General features: G+C 43.0%; 1 protein-coding gene across 2 annotated transcripts in view; it reads right to left on the bottom strand.

Annotated features, from left to right (window-relative positions):
• LOC115088443 (probable palmitoyltransferase ZDHHC14) overlaps window positions 1-23,913 on the bottom strand; it is a 400,884-nt gene that overhangs the window by 220,393 nt on the left and 156,578 nt on the right. For both annotated transcript variants that reach the window (XM_029596720.1, XM_029596721.1), the window contains exon 2: window positions 5,559-5,719. In XM_029596720.1, coding sequence (XP_029452580.1) covers window positions 5,559-5,719 — 161 coding nt within the window. The remainder of the gene's footprint in view (window positions 1-5,558; window positions 5,720-23,913) is intronic.

The raw sequence follows: 23,913 nt of genomic DNA, 5'->3' as shown, positions 1-23,913 counted from the left end.
ATATATAAAAAAATATTAACACAACAAAACTGCAGGCCTTGTGATCTGGAAAGAGTGAATTGAACATCTCTTTATATTGGTGTAATATACAGACCTCCATCACAGACAGAAAAAATGAACGGAGCTTTAATGAAGGATATTCACAAACTTTCTATGAAAGGAGAGGTACTATTGCCCTGGCTATGCTGTCTTCTAAAAGAAGGGAGATCATAAGAACATGCCATACTGGGTCAGACCAAGGGTCCATCAAGCCCAGCATCCTGTTTAATAGCAGGTAATGGACTTCTCCTCCAAGAACTTATCCAATCCTTTTTTAAACACAGCTATACTAACTGCACTAACCACATCCTCTGGCAACAAATTCCAGAGTTTAATTGTGCGTTGAGTAAAAAAGAACTTTCTCCGATTAGTTTTAAATGTGCCCCACGCTAACTTCATGGAGTGCCCCCTAGTCTTTCTATTATCCAAAAGAGTAAATAACCGATTCACATCTACCCGTTCTAGACCTCTCGTGATTTTACACACCTCTATCATATCCCTCCTCATCCGTCTCTTCTCCAAGCTGAAAAGTCCTAACCTCTTTAGTCTTTCCTCATAGGGGAGCTGTTCCATTCCCCTTATCATTTTGGTTGCCCTTCTCTGTACCTTAAATAGAATCTTTTTCTGCTTGTGAACAAATTCGTTTTGAAAATGAGAGAAAAATTTGAGAAATTTTAATATATATGAAAGAATGTTGGGAGGTATTTCAGAGAATGTGTGGTTGTGTAAGGAGGTGTGTGAGTATTGGTTGGGATTTTTAGATGGGTTGGGATTTTTAGATGAGCATTCCTTGGGGTAATGTTATGAAATTTTGAAAGCAAGGTCTTTTGGACATGTCTTTCTTGTGAAATTAATAAAGATTATAATATAATATATGTCACCATATGTTTTTTGTACTAGAGTAGTTCGCAGCATCACCGAAGCATTAATCTTTTATCATCAGCATCCACATAAGTCGACTTTGAGAGTAGCCTTATCTACAACAGATCACCACAGCGCAAGACAATTAATGGGGGGGGGGGGTGTGGAAAAAAAAACTATAAAGATAATTTGTGGCATTTACTTAAATAATTAAGCACAACACAATCAGCAAACCATAAATACTTAATGCAACAGCCCTCCCTCAGCCCAACAAACCAAAACCTGATATCATCTCACTGTCCATTTCCGATGAGGCACAGCTGCCTCACATTCTTATAATGCACATAAATTAATAACATTTTGCCTTGCAGAAAAAAAATTAGATTTCCATTATCGTTTTTGTCACCAAACAGCAAAATCTACCCCACTGACATCTCTTTCTTGTTTTGAACCTGACCCAAAAATGCAGAAGAGTCCCTGCCTTGAAGCCAAAGGCAATCAGTTCATAACCAAGGAAGGCTCGGCGTAACAGTGAAAAGAAATGGACCAAAAGGTCCTTATCTGCTGCTATCTTCCATGTGTCTATAAGTTTGAGCGAAATGATGAGCTTCCCCTCCCTATAGCCAAGTCACTTAAAAGGTGAATTTTAAGACAGTTCCATGCAGAAAAATGAGAACATGCGTGTACAAATAGTACATATTCGTGCAACTGCTGTTTTATAAACCTCAAACACACATGAGCAAGTAATGGTGCGCAAATAAATGTGCCCACATAAAAAAAAGAGGCGGGCCAGGAGTTTTCCGGGGCGCAGCCAACATTTACACAAAGTGCGATTTTAAAACCTGCAAATGTGAAGCGTGTACAGCTGTTAACAGAATAGAATTACAGGCAAATACTGACTGGGTGAGGGGTCTGGGTAAACTGGGGGAGTGCAGGCTGAAGGACCAGAGAGACTGGGCAAACTAGTGGACTAATTGGTTTAACTGGTAATTTCCTTCATCTGTGCATGTTATAAAACTTGAGAATTTACATGCATAAAGTTCAACAAATGCTAAGGAAAACACACAAGTTACATTTCCTCATGTAAATGATTACAATTAGGAGCACAAATATGCACGCATAGGGGTAGATTTTAAAAAGCATTTACTCGAGCAAAACTGGTTTTTGCTCGAGTAAATACACTTTACTCAAGTAAGTGGGCTTTTCAAAATTGCTACAATATATGCCATTGAATTGTCCATAGGATTTACTCAAGTAAGTGCACTTTACTCGAGTAAATAGCTTTTGAAAATTGATACGATAGTATGCCACATTTACATGCGTAACTCCTTTGAAAATGACCCCCATAGTAAATGTCTGCCACTTACCCGGATAATATGTTTCTTATTCGGGTAAGTGGCAGCTATCTGAATAAGTCTTAAAAAGTGCCACATAGATGGATAAGTAAGATACCTGGTAAGTCTATATTACTTATCTGCCTATGTAGGGCTTTTCTTATACTTATCTGGCTATCTTACTTAGCAGGATAAGTTGCCATAGTGCATGCTGCATATTTTTGGATATGGGTAGATTTATGTGTATTTTATATAGTGTCTGCACATTTGCACGCATGATATGTAATACATGCGCATGTTTATTCGTATAGCTGCATATTGTTTGATATGGGTAGATTTATGTGTATTTTATATAGTGTCTGCGCATTTGCACGCATGATATGTAATACATGTGCATGCTTATTCATATAGCTGCATATTTTTGGATATGGGTATATTTATGTGTATTTTATATAGTGTCTGCACATTTGCACGCATGATATGTAATACATGTGCATGCGCATGTTTATTCATATAGCTGCATATTTTTTGATATGGGTAGATTTATGTGTATTTTATATAGTGTCTGCGCATTTGCACGCATGATATTTAATACATGTGCATGTTTATTCGTATAGCTGCATATTGTTTGATATGGGTAGATTTATGTGTATTTTATATAGTGTCTGCGCATTTGCACGCATGATATGTAATACATGTGCATGCGCATGTTTATTCATATAGCTGCATATTTTTTGATATGGGTAGATTTATGTGTATTTTATATAGTGTCTGCACATTTGCACGCATGATATGTAATACATGTGCATGCGCATGGTTATTCATATAGCTGCATATTGTTTGATATGGGTAGATTTATGTGTATTTTATATAGTGTCTGCGCATTTGCACGCATGATATGTAATACATGTGCATGCGCATGGTTATTCATATAGCTGCATATTGTTTGATATGGGTAGATTTATGTGTATTTTATATAGTGTCTGCGCATTTGCACGCATGATATGTAATACATGTGCATGCACATGTTTATTCATATAGCTGCATATTTTTTGATATGGGTAGATTTATGTGTATTTTATAGTGTCTGCACATTTGCCCGCATGATATGTAATACATGCACATGTTTATTCGTATAGCTGCATATTGTTTGATATGGGTAGATTTATGTGTATTTTATATAGTGTCTGCGCATTTGCACGCATGATATGTAATACATGCGCATGTTTATTCATATAGCTGCATATTTTTGGATATGGGTAGATTTATGTGTATTTTATATAGTGTCTGCACATTTGCACGCATGATATGTAATACATGTGCATGTTTATTCATATAGCTGCATATTTTTTGATATGGGTAGATTTATGTGTATTTTATAGTGTCTGCACATTTGCCCGCATGATATGTAATACATGCACATGTTTATTCGTATAGCTGCATATTGTTTGATATGGGTAGATTTATGTGTATTTTATATAGTGTCTGCGCATTTGCACGCATGATATGTAATACATGCGCATGTTTATTCATATAGCTGCATATTTTTGGATATGGGTAGATTTATGTGTATTTTATATAGTGTCTGCACATTTGCACGCATGATATGTAATACATGTGCATGCTTATTCATATAGCTGCATATTTTTGGATATGGGTAGATTTATGTGTATTTTATATAGTGTCTGCGCATTTGCACGCATGATATGTAATACATGTGCATGCTTATTCATATAGCTGCATATTTTTGGATATGGGTAGATTTATGTGTATTTTATATAGTGTCTGCGCATTTGCACGCATGATATGTAATACATGTGCATGCGCATGGTTATTCATATAGCTGCATATTTTTGGATATGGGTATATTTATGTGTATTTTATATAGTGTCTGCACATTTGCACGCATGATATGTAATACATGTGCATGCGCATGTTTATTCATATAGCTGCATATTTTTTGGTATGGGTATATTTATGTGTATTTTATATAGTGTCTGCGCATTTGCACGCATGATATGTAATACATGTGCATGCGCGTGTTTATTCATATAGCTGCATATTTTTTGGTATGGGTAGATTTATGTGTATTTTATATAGTGTCTGCGCATTTGCACGCATGATATGTAATACATGTGCATGCTTATTCATATAGCTGCATATTTTTGGATATGGGTAGATTTATGTGTATTTTATATAGTGTCTGCGCATTTGCACGCATGATATGTAATACATGTGCATGCTTATTCATATAGCTGCATATTTTTGGATATGGGTATATTTATGTGTATTTTATTTAGTGTCTGCACATTTGCACGCATGATATGTAATACATGTGCATGCGCATGTTTATTCATATAGCTGCATATTTTTTGGTATGGGTAGATTTATGTGTATTTTATATAGTGTCTGCGCATTTGCACGCATGATATGTAATACATGTGCATGCTTATTCATATAGCTGCATATTTTTGGATATAGGTATATTTATGTGTATTTTATATAGTGTCTGCACATTTGCACGCATGATATGTAATACATGTGCATGCGCATGTTTATTCATATAGCTGCATATTTTTTGGTATGGGTAGATTTATGTGTATTTTATATAGTGTCTGCGCATTTGCACGCATGATATGTAATACATGTGCATGCGCGTGTTTATTCATATAGCTGCATATTTTTGGATATGGGTAGATTTATGTGTATTTTATAGTGTCTGCACATTTGCCCGCATGATATGTAATACATGCGCATGTTTATTCATATAGCTGCATATATTGGCGCACTCGCGCATGTTTAAAGTTATCCTCCCTGTCATTTCTTTCACTCCTTTGTTACCAAGAATTAGTAGAAACCTACTTTTAATAATTATTTTAGAATATATATATATATATAGCTACCAGAAAAAGTTTAAAATGTTTCTGCTTTGAAACCATGCCTCTTTTGCATTATAAAATGTGCGCCCATATCATGAACAGCAGGAATGAGAAGAGAGGTCTATGGATACCATAAAGAGAAGGAAAGACCATACCCCAGATGCTAGTGATAATAAATTAGAAAACGAAAAATGTTTTGAATTTCAAAGTTCAAACATGAATGAAAGAGATGAAACACAGAAACTAGTAAAGGTTTAGGGTAAGTGTCCAAGAGTCACTGCTGCTTTAAGGCAGACGTGGCCAGCAGCGCTAGCCTCTTTTTGAATGTAGACATTTTAAGATCAGGGCTCTTTTAGCCCTGTAAAAGGAGAGAATTCATTATTTTAGGGGAAGGGAGAGAGACATAAACGGGTGAGTAGACACATAGACAGACCTTCGGTGTTACCTATTTGTCTTTCCAAGTCTGCCGCTTCATCTGGAGAGGCACGGGGAAGGACTCCAGGGTCGGTGAAACTAGTCCGCAGCAAGGTGCCCATCACAAAAAAGAACAGAATCCCACCCACTACAGGAATAGCAGGTGTAATCTTCACTGCCAAATATGGACAACTGCAAGGGAAAAATGGGAAATGAAATGGTTAACTGTCCCCATCTTATGAATTAAAGATCTGTGCAGAGCCTTCTCTACTCTCTCATACCCCCTCTCTACTTCTGGGAGCCATCTTTTCCTATGCAATTAGCACTAATAGGTTGTATCTTCTTCTCCAATGATTGCCATGATGGATAAGCCCTAGCATCCTCTCTCCATCAGCGGAAGGACTCAATACATCCTAATGGGACGACTATTCCAGGTTACCCACGCCCAGAAAGAAGTAAGAGGCAGCAACACCCAAGTCTACATATAACAACAGAAAAAGACCAAACTGCTCCATCTAGTCTGCCCAGCAAGCTTCCCAAAGTATTACTGCCGCTCCGTGCAGGTCACCCCCATGTTTCTGTTAATGGCAGTAACTGCCGCTCAGTGCAGGTCACCCCCATGTTTCTGTTAAGGATAGTAACTGCCGCTCCGTGCAGGTCACCCCCATGTTTCTGTTAATGGCAGTAACTGCCGCTCAGTGCAGGTCACCCCCATGTTTCTGTTAATGGCAGTAACTGCCGCTCAGTGCAGGTCACCCCCATGTTTCTGTTAAGGGCGGTAACTGCCGCTCCGTGCAGGTCACCCTCATGTTTCTGTTAATGGCAGTAACTGCCGCTCAGTGCAGGTCACCCCATGTTTCTGTTAAGGGTAGTAACTGCCGCTCCGTGCAGGTCACCCCCATGTTTCTGTTAATGGCGGTAACTGCCGCTCAGTGCAGGTCACCCCCATGTTTCTGTTAAGGGCGGTAACTGCCGCTCCGTGCAGGTCACCCTCATGTTTCTGTTAAGGGCGGTAACTGCCACTCCGTGCAGGTCACCCCCATGTTTCTCTTAAGGGCGGTAACTGCCGCTCCGTGCAGGTCACCCCCATGTTTCTGTTAAGGGCGGTAACTGCCGCTCCGTGCAGGTCACCCCCATGTTTCTGTTAATGGCAGTAACTGCCGCTCAGTGCAGGTCACCCCCATGTTTCTGTTAAGGGTAGTAACTGCCGCTCCGTGCAGGTCACCCTCATGTTTCTGTTAAGGGAAGTAACTGCCGCTTCCTGCAGGTTACCCCCATGTTTCTGATAAGGGCAGTAACTGCCGCTCCGTGCAGGTCACCCCCATGTTTCTGTTAATGGCAGTAACTGCCGCTCAGTGCAGGTCACCCCCATGTTTCTGTTAATGGCAGTAACTGCCGCTCAGTGCAGGTCACCCCCATGTTTCTGTTAAGGGTAGTAACTGCCGCTCCGTGCAGGTCACCCTCATGTTTCTGTTAAGGGAAGTAACTGCCGCTTCCTGCAGGTTACCCCCATGTTTCTGATAAGGGCAGTAACTGCCGCTCCGTGCAGGTCACCCCCATGTTTCTGTTAATGGCAGTAACTGCCGCTCAGTGCAGGTCACCCCCATGTTTCTGTTAAGGGTAGTAACTGCCGCTCCGTGCAGGTCACCCCCATGTTTCTGTTAATGGCAGTAACTGCCGCTCAGTGCAGGTCACCCCCATGTTTCTGTTAAGGGCGGTAACTGCCGCTCCGTGCAGGTCACCCTCATGTTTCTGTTAAGGGCGGTAACTGCCGCTCCGTGCAGGTCACCCCCATGTTTCTCTTAAGGGCGGTAACTGCCGCTCCGTGCAGGTCACCCCCATGTTTCTGTTAAGGGCGGTAACTGCCGCTCCGTGCAGGTCACTCCCATGTTTCTGTTAAGGGCGGTAACTGCCGCTCCGTGCAGGTCACCCCCATGTTTCTGTTAAGGGTAGTAACTGCCGCTCCGTGCAGGTTACCCCCATATTTCTATTAATGGTAGTAACTGCCACTCTGCAGGTTACCCCCATGCCTTCTGTTAAGGGTAGTAACTGCCGCTCCGTGCAGGTTACCCCCATGCCTTCTTTTAAGGGTAGTAACTGCTGCTCCATGCAGGTTACCCCCATGTTTCTGTTAAGAGTAGTAACTGCCGCTCTGTGAAGGTTACCCCCATGTTTCTGTTAAGGGCAGTAACTGCCGCTCCGTGCAGGTTACCCCCCATGTTTCTATTAATGGTAGTAACTGCTGCTCCGTGCAGGTCACCCCCATGTTTCTGTTAAGGGTAGTAACTGCCGCTCCGTGCAGGTTACCCCCATGTTTCTGTTAAGGGAAGTAACTGCCGCTCCGTACAGGTTACCCCCATGTTTCTGTTAAGGGCAGTAACTGCCGCTCCGTGCAGGTTACCCCCATGTTTCTGTTAAGGGAAGTAACTGCCGCTCCGTACAGGTTACCCCTATGTTTCTGTTAAGGGTAGTAACTGCCGCTCCGTACAGGTTACCCCCATGTTTCTGTTAAGGGAAGTAACTGCCGCTCCGTACAGGTTACCCCTATGTTTCTGTTAAGGGTAGTAACTGCCGCTCCGTACAGGTTACCCCCATGTTTCTGTTAAGGGCAGTAACTGCCGCTGGGCTTGTCCTCCACAACTTGTCCAAACCTTGTTTTAATCCCAGCTCTATTTCTAGCTTTAAAAATTCCACTGGCAGCAAACTCCACAGTTTACTCAAATGCTGACAGAAATAACCACTTTATTAAATCTGTATTAAATCTGCTACCAGCACAGATAAGAACATAAGAACATGCCATGCTGGGTCAGACCAAGGGTCCATCAAGCCCAGCATCCTGTTTCCAACAGAGGCCAAACCAGGCCACAAGAACCTGGCAATTACCCAAACACTAAGAAGATCCCATGCTACTGATGCAATTAATAGCAATGGCTATTCCCTAAGTAAACTTGATTAATAGCCATTAATGGACTTTTCCTCCAAGAACTTATCCAAACCTTTTTTAAACCCAGCTACACTAACTGCACTAACCACATCCTCTGGCAACAAATTCCAGAGCTTTATTATGAGTTGAGTTGATAGATACAAAGGCACTATGATAATCTCAGTTTTATTCTCTATTGCCTTTCAATCAGTCCTAACATTCTGTTTCATTTTTGACTATTAATCAAGTTTACTTAGGGAATAGCCACTGCTATTAATTGCATCAGTAGCATGGGATCTTCTTAGTGTTTGGGTACTTGCCAGGTTCTTATGGCCTGGATTGGCCACTGTTGGAAACAGGATGCTGGGCTTGATGGACCCTTGGTCTGACCCAGCATGGCAATTTCTTATGTACAAATCTTCATGTTATCTGTAGAAAGGTATACCATCCTGCAATCCCCTCATATCATCACTTTTAACTGGTTAATTTAGCACCACTGAATATACCCGCTTATCCTAAAGTTAGCTGGAAAATCCTAACTGGCTAATTTAGCCTGTACATTCAGCAGTGTGGGCGCACCGCTGAATATACCCCGTTATCCTAAAGTTAGCGGGATAATCCTAACTGGCTAATTTAGCCTGTACATTCAGCAGTGTGGGTGCACCGCTGAATATACCCCGTTATCCTAAAGTTAGCGGGATAATCCTAACTGGCTAATTTAGCCTGTACATTCAGCAGTGTGGGCGCACCACTGAATATACCCGCTTATCCTAAAGTTAGCCAGATAACCCTAACTGGCTAATTTAGCCTGTACATTCAGCAGTGTGGGTGCACCGCTGAATATACCCGCTTATCCTAAAGTTAGCCGGATAACCCTAACTGGCTAATTTAGCCTGTACATTCAGCAGTGTGGGCGCACCGCTGAATATACCCCGTTATCCTAAAGTTAGCCGGATAACCCTAACTGGCTAATTTAGCCTGTACATTCAGCAGTGTGGGCGCACCGCTGAATATACCCCGTTATCCTAAAGTTAGCCGGATAACCCTAACTGGCTAATTTAGCCTGTACATTCAGCAGTGTGGGCGCACCGCTGAATATACCCCATTATCCTAAAGTTAGCCAGATAACCCTAACTGGCTAATTTAGCCTGTACATTCAGCAGTGTGGGCGCACCGCTGAATATACCCCGTTATCCTAAAGTTAGCCGGATAACCCTAACTGGCTAATTTAGCCTGTACATTCAGCAGTGTGGGCGCACCGCTGAATATACCCCGTTATCCTAAAGTTAGCCGGATAACCCTAACTGGCTAATTTAGCCTGTACATTCAGCAGTGTGGGCGCACCGCTGAATATACCCCGTTATCCTAAAGTTAGCCGGATAACCCTAACTGGCTAATTTAGCCTGTACATTCAGCAGTGTGGGCGCACCGCTGAATATACCCGCTTATCCTAAAGTTAGCCGGATAACCCTAACTGGCTAATTTAGCCTGTACATTCAGCAGTGTGGGCGCACCGCTGAATATACCCGCTTATCCTAAAGTTAGCGGGATAACCCTAACTGGCTAATTTAGCCTGTACATTCAGCAGGGTGGGTGCACCGCTGAATATACCCGCTTATCCTAAAGTTAGCCGGATAACCCTAACTGGCTAATTTAGCCTGTACATTCAGCAGTGTAGGAGCACCGCTGAATATACCCCGTTATCCTAAAGTTAGCCGGATAACCCTAACTGGCTAATTTAGCCTGTACATTCAGCAGTGTGGGTGCACCGCTGAATATACCCCGTTATCCTAAAGTTAGCGGGATAACCCTAACTGGCTAATTTAGCCTGTACATTCAGCAGTGTGGGCGCACCGCTGAATATACCCCGTTATCCTAAAGTTAGCCGGATAACCCTAACTGGCTAATTTAGCCTGTACATTCAGCAGTGTGGGCGCACCGCTGAATATACCCGCTTATCCTAAAGTTAGCCGGATAACCCTAACTGGCTAATTTAGCCTGTACATTCAGCAGTGTGGGCGCACCGATGAATATACCCGCTTATCCTAAAGTTAGCCGGATAACCCTAACTGGCTAATTTAGCCTGTACATTCAGCAGTGTAGGAGCACCGCTGAATATACCCCGTTATCCTAAAGTTAGCCGGATAAGTCCATCTAGCTAACTTTAGGACAGGTGTACAGGAGAACTAGACTTGGCCAGATAAGTTATCCAGCTAACTCAGCTCCTCCCAATTCCATCTTGGCCCTGCCGGCTGTTTAGTTGGATAAGTAGTTATACAGTGATCCTGGGCACATGTTCAGCCACTGACACGTAGCCTGATAAGACAAAACTTATCCAGCTGTCAGTTTATTAATAAACTTCCTGTGTGGAATAATCTAAGCAAACTATATCTAGTACTTTCACCCCATTCTGGAAAAGCGTGAAACAAATAAATGATGATGGTGATGAAGAAATCAGATGTAACCCTCAAAAGATCATCTGGAAAAGCTGTCAGATTAAAAACATCAAGAGCACAGGAAAAAAAGGAACTCCAAAGAAATATGATCCTATACAAATAAAAAAGAAAAACAATTCCCTTCACTTATTCATTGCTTATTTCCATTAAATACGGATGACCTTTCAATTAAGAGCAAAAAGATTTAAGAGATATTTAGACTACAGTGGGTGTGAGTGTAGCATTGAAAGATAATGTTCACTCCTCAGACTGTCTTCCATTCTTGTTTGTACAAAAAAATGTTATCATGGCTATACTCCTAGTCTAATTTTAAACTATAACCAATTTTCTTTAGAATCTAACATGAAACTCAAATGTTAGTCTTCAGGGAGGGAAAATGAGGCTGTTTGCTGAAGTTTGGGTATTTTGACACATTTATAGTCAAATAAATAGTTGGCTTTGATTGTTTTTATATCTTTCAAATTGCATATAAAAAATGTAAAAATGACTCAAAAACACATGACTCACACAATACAAGCCTGAGTCTATTAAGCAGACAGAAATACGCAGAGCATCTGAGAGCTGAAAAGAGATTTCATCGTATAAGTGACAATACAATAGCACAGATACAAATTCTGTACACAGGACAGAACCACTACCCTTTAATTGGTCCAATTCCATGTCTGAACCTAATGGGAGCTCGCTAGGCAGATGTTTTTAGATCTCCATGTGCTTCAGCTATGTAAGCCATGTCAGCTTGCATGTTTGAATGCCTCAGAGTCATGCTTGTTCGCTCGCTGCTGAACTGTCTACCTATCTCTCATATCTCTTTTAGAAGTCTACTCACTGCCTTCTTCCCATAATATCATATAATACCACCGACCACAACTGCATCCAATGTCCAACTAACTTCCAGACCACCTGTCACTGAAATACTGATAGATTGGGTGGCGTAATATTGCACAACCTTGTGCCATAACCTCTACATTTTGTAAATACCCAAAATCTTTGCTCCAGGAATTTAGGGTTTCTCTTTTATATTTTCTTTTAGCAATTTAGACCAACAACCTGCTACAAATTCCAGTTGTCATTCAACCCTCCAATCAACAAAACCTATAGATGTAGGAATTACCTCTTTCTAAAACGTCTGTCAAACTTAAGCCCTCTGGATTATTTGGTACCTGTAGATCTCTCATCCCCACTTCTTCTTGCGCCAGGACGAGGACCTCAGATTTGTTGCAACTGTGTGCGCAATATTCAAATTTATTTATTTTATTTATGGGTTTTATATACCGACATTCATCAAAGATATCACATCGGTTTACAGTAAAACAGTAACTTACGCAAAGGATGCGTAAAAATTTAAACTTTTAGTCAAGTTACTTGGTTAAGACTTATCTGGTTATCTTAAATGGGATATTCAGCAGCAAGCCTATGCTGCTGGATACCCATGTATAAGTCTCTACTTAGCCAGATAAGTTATATCCAGCTAAGTCAGACCTACTCTATAGCAGGAGTAACTTATCTAATTAACTTAACCAGATAAGTCTAAATATAGGCACTTATCCAGTTAAGTTAACTGCATAAGAACATAAGAAATTGCCATGCTGGGTCAGAGCAAGGGTCCATCAAGCCCAGCATCCTGTTTCCAATTCATTCATTCCCAGTCCATTGAATATCCAGCTATCTATTTAGCTGGATAAGTGACATCTGTCTGAACAAAACCGGATATTCAGCAGCTACCACATAGCAGGATAAGTCCTACTTATCTAGCTTTTCAGTATTAGCTTCTGTGATTTTTCTGCCATGGCACTTTCCGGTACATAGTGGGTACACCCTATATCCCATCAATCCTATTCTCTGCATTTTGATAGTCATAATTCGTCGTACGTGATATTTTATATGGTGCGCATATAGACTAATTTACGTAGGGAGAACAAAGTGCCCTGTAAATATACATTTATTAGAACAGTTTAGCTGTTAATGGACATCCATAGTGTTTGCTCTCATGATCCAATATTGCCTTACACAGCGACATTCTTTTGAATCTTTGCATTGGTCTATTTTGGATTACATTCCTGAGTGTATTGTACAATGTGATAAACTCTCAATCATAGGGAACAATATTAGACATTCACCCTTTGCGCTGTAGAGCCGGCAGGTGTGAATACTTCTGTACTGTGATTTGACATAATTTTTACATTGTTACTGGATTCAGTTTCAACTTTCAATTTTCTTTAAACGTTTTAGAGATTTCATGTGACTTCTGGGGAATCAGTCTTCTTCTGGTATATAATGCTACCTCTTCTTTTCAGCCAGAAGTTTTCTTTACTGCTGCATGGACGTTTTCCCGGAAGTAGAGATCTGGAAACATGGTCCATGTAAGTGGGTTTACATGCCATTCATCTCCGCAAACATCTGATGAATTTTCATAAGGATTGTTTTTGTAGCATGTTTTTTATTTAGTATTTTGTCACTGTGATTAATTACGAGGACCTCAGAGGTTTAACAGTATTTTATGAGCTGCAGTCCATCTCCTGTTATGACAGCAATTTCCCAAACATCTCTAAACAAGCTGAACTGATCTTTATTATTCCTCAGCAGTATTTCATTTCACGTGAAAGGAATGGCTATTTTGGTACATTTTTGGTTTAATAAATATGCTATAAGCCTCTTATGAATTTGGATACTAACAGAGGAGTGGAGATAGGCTTACCTTGATTTGAGAATGGAAAGCGATTATGGCACTAAGGTATCCTCTCACTGATGAAGCAGAAAGAGAGTAAATAGCTCAACAAGTCTTTGGGTTTGCAGGCACACGGATCCAAGAGGCTGTGATGACACCGTGCGGAAAACAGATTCTATTTAAAACCGTATGTGTTACCATTCTGCTTGTGGCAGCCTCTCACCTTCTTCTATCCAGCTTTCCTGCTCCCCGACGCCGTCCGCCGTGCCTCCATGTGGCCTGGTGGCTGCCACCGTCACCCATCCACTATGCGGCATAGAGCCGCTGATGTTGCTTCTCCATCCTGTGGCCAGGAGGCCACAGACGCCTTTCCCATGCGGCCCAGAGGCCGCCCTGAAGCCTTCTTCCTCGTGGCATGGAGCCGCTCTCACCAGGACTCTCCCGTGGCAGGGAGAGCCGCAAACCAGATTCTTGCGGCCGGTAGAGTGCCCCAGAGCTCCTCCTTGCGGCCAGGAGGCTGCTAACACCGTCTCCATGCAGCCCGGAGGCCACCGTGGTTTCTTTAGTGGCTGGAGCCACCCCATACGCCTCGAGCCTGCTTCTCAGCATGGCTGCTGTCCCTGGTCCTGCCTCCTTAAGCACGGGGCCGCACCTCTTCCCTGGATTTAAAGGGCCAGTCCTCCTGGCTCCTCCTCATGATGTCATCATGGGTGTTCCTCTTCAGCCTTACAAAAGGGCCCAGCCTCCAGTCCTTCTTTGCCTTCACAAGGATTCATTCATGGAGCTGGACTGCTCCTGGATCCTCCGTGCCAGCTCTTCGGTCCAGGAGTCTCTGATGTCGTCGTCCTCCGCTTCTTCAAGGCACTCTGTTCCTCTTGGGAATTCCCTTGTCTTCCTTTGTGATTCCTGATCCTTCATCTGCATCTTCATTCCATGTTTTGGTCTCTCGCCGGATCCTAAATCCTTGTCTTCAGATGTCTTCATCGTCCAACCCTCCTGAAGTCCTCGCCTTCTGATGTCCTGTCTTTCCTGAAGTCTTTCATCCAGTTGTTCTGCTTCTCAGAGCCTTCTCGATGCTCTTGGTTGAGTGACCTGGGGTCCAAAGTCCAGATGTCTTTGATGTCTCGTTCTCCAGTTCTCGACACCTCCATGTTGCTTTTGACTGAGTGCCCTGGGAGATGAAGTCCAGATGTCCTGACGTTCCAGTGTGTTAAGTTGTCTTCGTCTTCAGTTCTTTCGCTGTCAAGCATTCAGACCCTTTTTATTGCTCTTTCATCAAAGAAGCCTTCAGACTCTTTGGCTCCCTCTTCAGGGTAGCCTTCTTCTCGGATGTCCTGGTTCTGGACCTACCTCCTAGTGGGCATCCTCTCTTCAGCTTCAGTCTTGACCCTCTGATTCATCTTCCACGCTGGGTCTGAAGCCTCCGCTTCTTCAGGTTGGCCTGCGCTGATCACGCCGGGTCACAAAGCCTTAGTCCAGGATGGTTGCTGCTTCGAGTCTTGGCCGGATTCCTTCATACTGAGTTTTAACTCTTCTGTCGTCTATCCACTCATCAAGTGTCTTCATCAGTGTCCCTGATGTTCTTCTTTTCAGCCTTGCCTCAACCTTATCAAGTATCGTCTGATCATGTCTTTAAGAGTCCTCATCTGATTGTGTCTTTAGTCTTCATGTTCCAGTTCCATCGTCTGCCCTTGACCTCTGTCCATCCTGATGCATTTGCCATTCCCATACGGCAGGTACGACGGCTTCCGCTTCCGCCGCCACCACCCGCCGCCATGTTTTTTTTTTCTCACGCTGCCTAAGACCGACGTGCTCGCCCGCACATGCGCAGTAGAGCTGCTCTCTACTGCGCATTTGCGGCACGTCGGTCAACCTTCATTTATTAGGTTGATATGATTATTGTTATAGGACCTTGACACCCGTATATTTTTTTTAACAAAACAGGTTTTCAAATAACATTTTTGCCAAGCACTATTACAGGGACGACCAATACCAGTCCTGAAGAGCTTCAAACAGGCCATGCTTTCAGGATATCTACAATTAATAGATCTGCATGCACCTACTTCATTGTATGTAAATATATCTCATGCATATCTGAATACTAGACCTGTATGTGGTTTTTGAGAACTGGAAATTGCTATCCCTACAATAACTGCATATTATTTTAAGAGAGACTCGCCTATAGACACGGAGAGTCAACAGCGAGATCTTGCTCTCATATCTCAGAGCTTCTCTGACTTATAGTTGAAAACTCTAACCCTTAGTCTTCACTTCTTTGTCCCTTGACAGAGACAGGGTCAATATTCAGCAGCATTTATTTATTTATTTATTTTTAATTTTTATAGACCGAAGTTCTTAGATAATTCACAAGTCATCCAGCTAAACCTTGACTTTCAATATTTCCCCCACTTATCCAGCTAAAGTTTCGCCGGATGTAGGGGTGTTGTGTGGCAGCGTTAAATTAGCAAGCTATCAGGGTCATTTTTCAAACTGTGTTAGGGCATTATTGCAGGCGTTAGGGCCCCAATGCCTGTGATAACGCCATAATACACGTGTTATTTTTAGCATCTTGCGATGCAAATGCTAATTTTGAAAATGTATTCAAAGGGGAGGAGTTTGGGCAGGGTTTATGAAAATACGGGGTGTTTAACGTTGCGTGCGATAGCATAATGCATGCTATCGCATGTTTTAATGCTGGAAACGACAGACACTTTTCCTGGCGTTAAGCTGTGCGATATGCCCGAAACAGGATTTGGGATAAATATTGCGAATCCCTTTTCGGGCAGGAGAGGGGAGAGCGAGTGGAGAGAGAGAGAGCTTCTGGGCTGGCACACATATTAGGCAACTATTTATACCACTGTACACTAGTAACTCGACTCAATTTATACACTGTAAACTAGTAACTCAAGGTGAGGTTTTGGTGGTGGGCTAGTTTGGAGGCCAGTTTTACATGCACAGGACACATCAGTGATGTGATTTGGAATGAGGAAAGGAACACAAAGATGAGATTTCTACAATAAACTCTCTCACCCTAGCTTGATAGCACCTAGGAAGAGAGTGCATCAAGCTAGGGCGAGAGTACATTGGGTACTGTGCTGTTTGTACCTCTGACTGTGCATGTAAAACTGGCCCCTAAACCCTAGACCACCACAAATACCTCACCTTGAGTTACTAGTTGACCCTCCCACAGTGGTATAAATAGTTTTCATTCTCTCTCTCTTTCTCTCTCCAGCTTACTCTAGTCTTGCCAGAGAATAATCCTAAAGATAGCTGGTTAGCTTTAAGTTAACCAGCTATATTCAATAGTGAAGCTACACCATTGAATATCCCTCCAAAGTTAGCTAGATAAATTAATCTGGCAAATTTTGCAATCTGGCCAGTCTTTGAATATTAACCCCATGGTATCCTAAAGTCAGTGTCCACCTCTGGATTTATAACTATGACATTGTTTTAACTACCTCAGGTAAACTTAACAAATCATTGTTAACATAGGCAGCAATAACCTACTTCAGTATCCACTCCCATCCAGCCCCATGCTCTCTTCTTTTCTCCCTCCTTACTAATGATCAAGACATATTGCACAAGAGTTCTGACAAGCATTTAGTGGAAATTAAACTTTATTCAAAGTACAACAATCTATTAAAAAGTAGATACTCAAGCCATGTACATTTTCTACTACATTCCCATTCTAGCAATCGACTGCCTGCCATGGGACCAGCTCAGCAATCTCCATTCTCCTTGGCCATGCCTGCTTAGGACTAGTTACGTTGCCTGCTCTGTTCCACCATTCAAGCCTCTGCCATGTTACCAGCTAAACTGCCCTATTCCAGCATAGCTGAGCCCAGTAATGCTCAGCTGGCCATCTGGTGCTCTCTGCTTCAACGGCAGGGGGAAATGTGGAAAAGAGGATTTACATTCAGACAACATCCTTACACCCCATCCCCCCCGCGCTAATCTCAGGGCGAGCCTAACTCTAAAGCTTCCAGGTACCAAACTGCATCCTCATCTGCTGCCCAAACACCATCCTTACACCCCATCCCCCCGCGCTAATCTCAGGGCGAGCCTAACTCTAAAGCTTCCAGGTACAAAACTGCATCCTCATCTGCTCCCCAAACACCTTCCTTACACCCCATCCCCCCACGCTAATCTCAGAGCGAGCCTCACTCTAAAGCTTCCAGGTACAAAACTGCATCCTCATCTGCTCCCCAAACACCTTCCTTACACCCCATCCCCCCACGCTAATCTCAGAGCGAGCCTCACTCTAAAGCTTCCAGGTACAAAACTGCATCCTCATCTGCTCCCAAAACACCTTCCTTACACCCCATCCCCCCGCGCTAATCTCAGGGCGAGCCTAACTCTAAAGCTTCCAGGTACAAAACTGCATCCTCATCTGCTGCCCAAACACCATCCTTACACCCCATCCCCCCATGCTAATCTCAGAGCGAGCCTAACTCTAAAGCTTCCAGGTACAAAACTGCATCCTCATCTGCTGCCCAAACACCATCCTTACACCCCATCCCCCCATGCTAATCTCAGAGCGAGCCTCACTCTAAAGCTTCCAGGTACAAAACTGCATCCTCATCTGCTGCCCAAACACCATCCTTACACCCCATCCCCCCGCGCTAATCTCAGAGCGAGCCTCACTCTAAAGCTTCCAGGTACAAAACTGCATCCTCATCTGCTGCCCAAACACCATCCTTACACCCCATCCCCCCGCGCTAATCTCAGAGCGAGCCTCACTCTAAAGCTTCCAGGTACAAAACTGCATCCTCATCTGCTGCCCAAACACCTTCCTTACACCCCATCCCCCCGCGCTAATCTCAGGGCGAGCCTCACTCTAAAGCTTCCAGGTACAAACTGCATCCTCATCTGCTGCCCAAACACCTTCCTTACACCCCATCCCCCCGCGCTAATCTCAGGGCGAGCCTCACTCTAACGCTTCCAGGTACAAAACTGCATCCTCATCTGCTGCCCAAACACCATCCTTACACCCCATCCCCCCATGCTAATCTCAGGGCGAGCCTAACTCTAAAGCTTCCAGGTACAAAACTGCATCCTCATCTGCTGCCAGGATTACACTTTCACCCAGAAATGTGGCTTACACAGATGACAGATTATAGAGAAACTGCAAACTGGAATAGAAACTTGCAGCTGAAAAGCTGTGTTCTACATGAATTGCCTTTCTCGCTTTTCCGTTTTTATTACATTTGCTCACTTCAAATGCATTAAGCAGAATAATTTAGAAAGGTTAAACTTCAAAACTGGTAAGGAGAGCAAATGATGAAGAACTGATCTAATAAAGACTGGAGCACATTTTAATAGCATAACAGAATCTTTCACGCTGTTAATTAAGATTGTTTTCACTAAGGCAACTTTTCATAGTAGATGTGCTGAGTTTCAGCGATGCCTGACGGAAGGAGCACAGCTCTCAAAAGCCAATCACAAATCTAATAAAAAGGTTTCACCTACGGAGGCATCAGCAAGCCAGGAGGCAAGATGGCTTCTCTCAAACACTCAAATAATACAAAATTTATACATAAAATAGGACAGTAGTTATTTATTTATTTAGTGATTTTTTATATACCGCGGCACGTTAAAAACATCACCTCGGTTTACAATAAACAATAACACAGCAATAAGCTTTACATTCAACAGGAAATACAGTGTACAAAATGGTTCAATTATTAACAAGAATTTAAAACAAGTACAATAAACCAATGAACGAATGCAAAGAACAGCTGAATGTTAAATAGTAAGTCGAGTGTTAACCATGTGATCAGAGACAGTAAAGTCAATTTATAGCAGCGAGGAACATCTATACGGGTCAGCAGTGGAGGATCGTAGGAGAAGGGTTATACAGGATAGATAAATCGGAAAGTCAGGAGTAGACATGGCCAGTGAGTGTAAGCTTGCTCAACAGCCAGGTTTTGAGGTTCTGCTTAAATTTCCTGTGGCAGGGTTCTAGGCGTAGATCAGTGGGCATTTTGTTCCAAATGTTAATGCCGGCTGTCGTGAATGAGCGTTCTCTAGTGGCCGCATGTTTGATGTGTTTAATTGGAAATAACGAAAGTTTGGCTTGGTGCATTTTTCTAATTGGTCTCTTTGAAGTGTGGAAAGTAAAGTGGTCGTGGAACCATTGCATATCTTGGTTGTAGATCGACTTATGGATGAGTGTGAGAACTTTGAAAAGAATCCTAGATGCTACAGGAAGCCAATGAAGGAACATGAGAGCTGGAGTAATGTGATCATGGCGGTGTGTATTAGTGAGTAGGCGAGCAGCGGCGTTTTGAAACATCTGTAGTGGTTGTAGTGTGTTTTTAGGGAGACCTAGAAGTATAGCATTACAGTAGTCCAGTTTTGGTAATATTGTGGCTTGAAGCATTGTCCTGAAGTCATAAGGATGTAGCAGAGGTTTAATTCTTTTTAGTGTATGTAATTTGAAGAATCCATTTTTGATTGTATCCGTGATGAATTTCTTCAAGGAGAAATGATTATCGACGATAACGCCAAGGCTGCGGACTTGTTGTAAATGGAGTGAGTCCGAGGGTGAGATGAGTGATGGGTTGAAGGAGGTATTATTGTGTGGTGAAATGATGAGGAGCTCTGTTTTGGAAGTGTTTATTGCTAGGAAGTTTTCAGTAAGAAGTTTCTTTATTTCCATCAGGGCCGAATCCCAAGTTTTAAGGGCATTAGATAATGAATCATTGATAGGGATGAGGATCTGTACATCATCTGCGTATATGAAATGAGGAAGGCCTAGTTTGACCAGAAGTCAACAGAGTGGAGCTAGGTATATATTGAAGAGGGTAGATGAAAGCGAGGATCCTTATGGAACACCTTGTGCTAGATTTCTAGGTTTCGAAACATAGCAGTCAACTTTTACACTGTATGTCCTGTCCTTCAGAAACAATTGGAGCCAGCATAGGGAGTGCCAGTAATACCAATTTGTGCGAGTCGGGAAAGGAGGGTATTGTGGTTGACCGTGTCAAATGCAGAAGAAATATCAAGGAGAGCCAGTAAGTAAGAATGACCAGAATCAATGGTTTTGAGTATTGAGTCTGAGAGTGATACCAGAAGAGTTTCTGTACTATGGTTCTTACGGAACCCATATTGTGAAGGGAAGAGTAATAGATTATCGTCAAGAAAGTCAGTGAGTTGTTTATTGATGACTTTCTCTAAGATTTTAGACAAGAATGGGAGGTTGGATACTGGACGATAGTTAGCCGGTTCCGACGGATCCAAATCAGTTTTTTTGAGTGTAGGCTTTATTATAGCCTGTTTGAGTTGCATTGGAAAAACTCCAGTCGCAATTGATTTGTAGATAATGTTAGCGATGGGTGTGGCAATCCTTGTGGGAATAGAGAGGAGTGTTTTGGTTGGCATGATATCGATTGGGTGCATGGCAGGTTTGATTTTTTTAAGGATCCCCTCAATTTCTGATACAGTTATCGTTTCAAAATTTGACAGCGTAGTAGAGGTGCACATGGTGTTGGAGGTTAGTAGGGTTGTTGGCGGAGCTGGATTAGAGAAGCGAGCCATGATATTAGCCACTTTGTCATAGAAGTAGGTAGTTTCTCACATTTGTTTTCATTTTCATTGGTTTGGTAGGTATGTATGGTAGGAGTGATTATGCTAGATACATATTGGAAGAGGGCACGCGGGTTGAACTGGTATTGGTGTATTCTTGCTGTATAATAGTTTTTCTTGGATTTATCGGTGGTTTTACGGTATTGGTGGAGTAGGGATTTGTACTTTAGAAGTAGTGTTGGATCTTGGTTTCTGCGCCATTTCTTTTCTAGTTTACGAAGATCGAGTTTCATTGTTCTCAGGTCTGTGGTGTACCAGGGTTTTTTGTTTTTCTTCTCAGAGCAGATCTCTTTTGTTAGAATAGGGCAGAGTCGATTTGCAATGTTACTGGTAAGTTGATGCCAAGAAGAACAGGCGGAGTTAGCATCAGAGAGGTCTAGTTTGTGGATATCCTCTGCAAGGGCCTCAATAATATCTTCAGTTTTACATTTTTTTCTGAAATTTATGGTTCTTTTCTTAGGAAGTGGCGTGTGGGGGTTGTAGTTGAAAGTGCAGCATGCATCAACTCGATAGTGGTCTGACTAAGGTATAGGAGTGCATTGGGGGTGGTCAGAGCATATTAGTGAGTTTGTGAATATAACATCCAGAATGTGTCCTGCCTTGTGTGTGGGTTCCGAGACTATTTGTTTAAAACCAAGTGCGTTTAGCATAGAGAGTGTGGCATCACATGCTGGTGTAAGAGGTGAGTGATCAAAATGAAGGTTAAGATCGCCAAGTATGATGGCAGGTATGTTGATATTGATGTGTTTGGTGATGTATTCAGAAAGTGGTGATGGATTTTTTTCCAATATGCCCGGGGGGGGGGGGGGGGGGGGGCGCATAGATTAAACAAATTTGTAAGTCTTTTGATTTGAAGAGACTAATCTCAATTTTATGAGGAGGTAAAGTGGGTTGTAGAGTAAAATTGAATTTCTTTTTTGCCGCCAGAAGAAGACCACCTTCCTTCTTTTTAGGTCTCGGGACAGAGAAGATAGTGTAAGAATCTGTAGGGAGCTGATTTATTATAGCGGTATCTGTGCTTTTTAGCCGGGTCTCAGTGATTGCACATATGTCAGGGGACTCATCCGTAAGTATATCGCTTAAAAGTGTGGCCTTTTTTTAGTAGGGATTGTGTGTTCAGAAGTAGAATAGAGAAAGTCATTAGTCCAATGATTTGAGTGATGGGAGAAGTCATGATTGGAATGAGGGAGTTACTGTATGAAGTGTTAAGGTTAGTTCTCATTATTTTGGTGGTGAAGTTTGAGTATTTGAGGATTGGAATGTGGGAGGTGTTCATTGTGAGTTGAGGTTGTCCTAGTGAGAACCTGCTGCTGTAGAGTGAAGATCCTGGAAGCCTCGTGGTAGATTGAAAACCTGCAAGGGGGGTAAGAGTTATCGCTAAAGGAATGGTAAAAGGTTGAGTGCAGGGAGGATGTGGTCAGATGCTGGTTGCTGGCTGAGTGCTGGGCGAATGAAGTCAGAAAGTTAGTTGCAGGCTGAGTGCTGAGCGAATGAAGTCAGATTCTGGTTGCAGGCTGAGTGCTGGGTGAATGAAGTCAGATTCTGGTTGCAGGCTGAGTGCTGGGTGAATGAAGTCAGATTCTGGTTGCAGGCTGAGTGCTGGGTGAATGAAGTCAGATGCTGGTTGCAGGCTGAGTGCTGGGCGAATGAAGTCAGATGCTGGTTGCAGGCTGAGTGCTGGGCGAATGAAGTCAGAAAGTTGGTTGCAGGCTGAGTGGTAAAGTTCACTTAATGTGAATGTGCAGTGTGTTTGGAGGATTTATCTGGAGGGGGGCAAAGTTTAGCGGACGGTCTGTGGCCTGCCTTTTGTGTATGCAGTTTTCTTAGGGCGGATTCTTGTCTCGGTCGCGGCGGGTGCGGCGGCTCCTGACCCTCCTTGGTTAGCTGTGGGATAGGCGGACCGATGAATTATGATAGCGTTGGAGGGGGAGGCAAAGCGATCCTTCAGGTCTACTCGAAAGGGCTCCTTAGGCGCACGACGCCTGGGGCCGTCTCCTGCACTATCAAGGGCTCTGGGCTGCCGAGGTAACGTCACTCAGGGGCAGGCTTACAGCCGCATGAATTTTAAAAGTTGGTTGTGGTCCCTTCCCTTTCTATTTTTTCTGTTTGTTTTTGTTTTTGTTTTTCGTTTTCCCCTGTTAGAAAGGGGGGGGGGCTCCGTCCGAGTCCGGGGGTGGCTGTCTGCCTCACCTGCCTCGTGGAGAAGTGGCTGCCGGTCTCGATTTGCCTCCCCTGACCCCGACGAGTCCGCACAGAGAGAGCAGTAGCCATTAAGCACAGTCAGAACAACTTTATAGCTTCAGATAACTAAAACCAGGGTAAGGACAAAGATCCGATTTTGAGAGACAGCTCTCCAGTACAGAAGATCTCTGGAAGAGATTTCAGAAGAACGAGTGATACAGCCACGTGAGATTGTGCCAGCATTGCTAACTGAGGGACTGCGTCCTGGTGAGACTGAGGTCAGGCGTGTGAAGAGTGAATATTACTGTAATGTAATGGGACAGACGGCCAGCAGTGGCGAGCAGCAGATGCTGAGCTGGGGACTGAAGGCCACAGGAATGAAGCACACGGGAACAAACCAGGGCCACACTGGGCTGGAGGAAGTTCTGGGTTCAGCTTGGAAGTACAATGAGAATGTGCCAAGCATCAGGACTGCAGTGAACATTGGCCCAGAAGAAAACTACAGCCTTATAGTGGCATGTGAGAGGTAGTAAAAGGAGCCAGCAGTATCAGTCATCGGGGCAGATACGGCCAG

The sequence above is a fragment of the Rhinatrema bivittatum genome, chromosome 3, assembly GCF_901001135.1.
Source record: "Rhinatrema bivittatum chromosome 3, aRhiBiv1.1, whole genome shotgun sequence".
Lineage (NCBI taxonomy): Eukaryota > Metazoa > Chordata > Amphibia > Gymnophiona > Rhinatrematidae > Rhinatrema > Rhinatrema bivittatum.
This window is presented reverse-complemented; position numbering and strand designations above follow the sequence as displayed.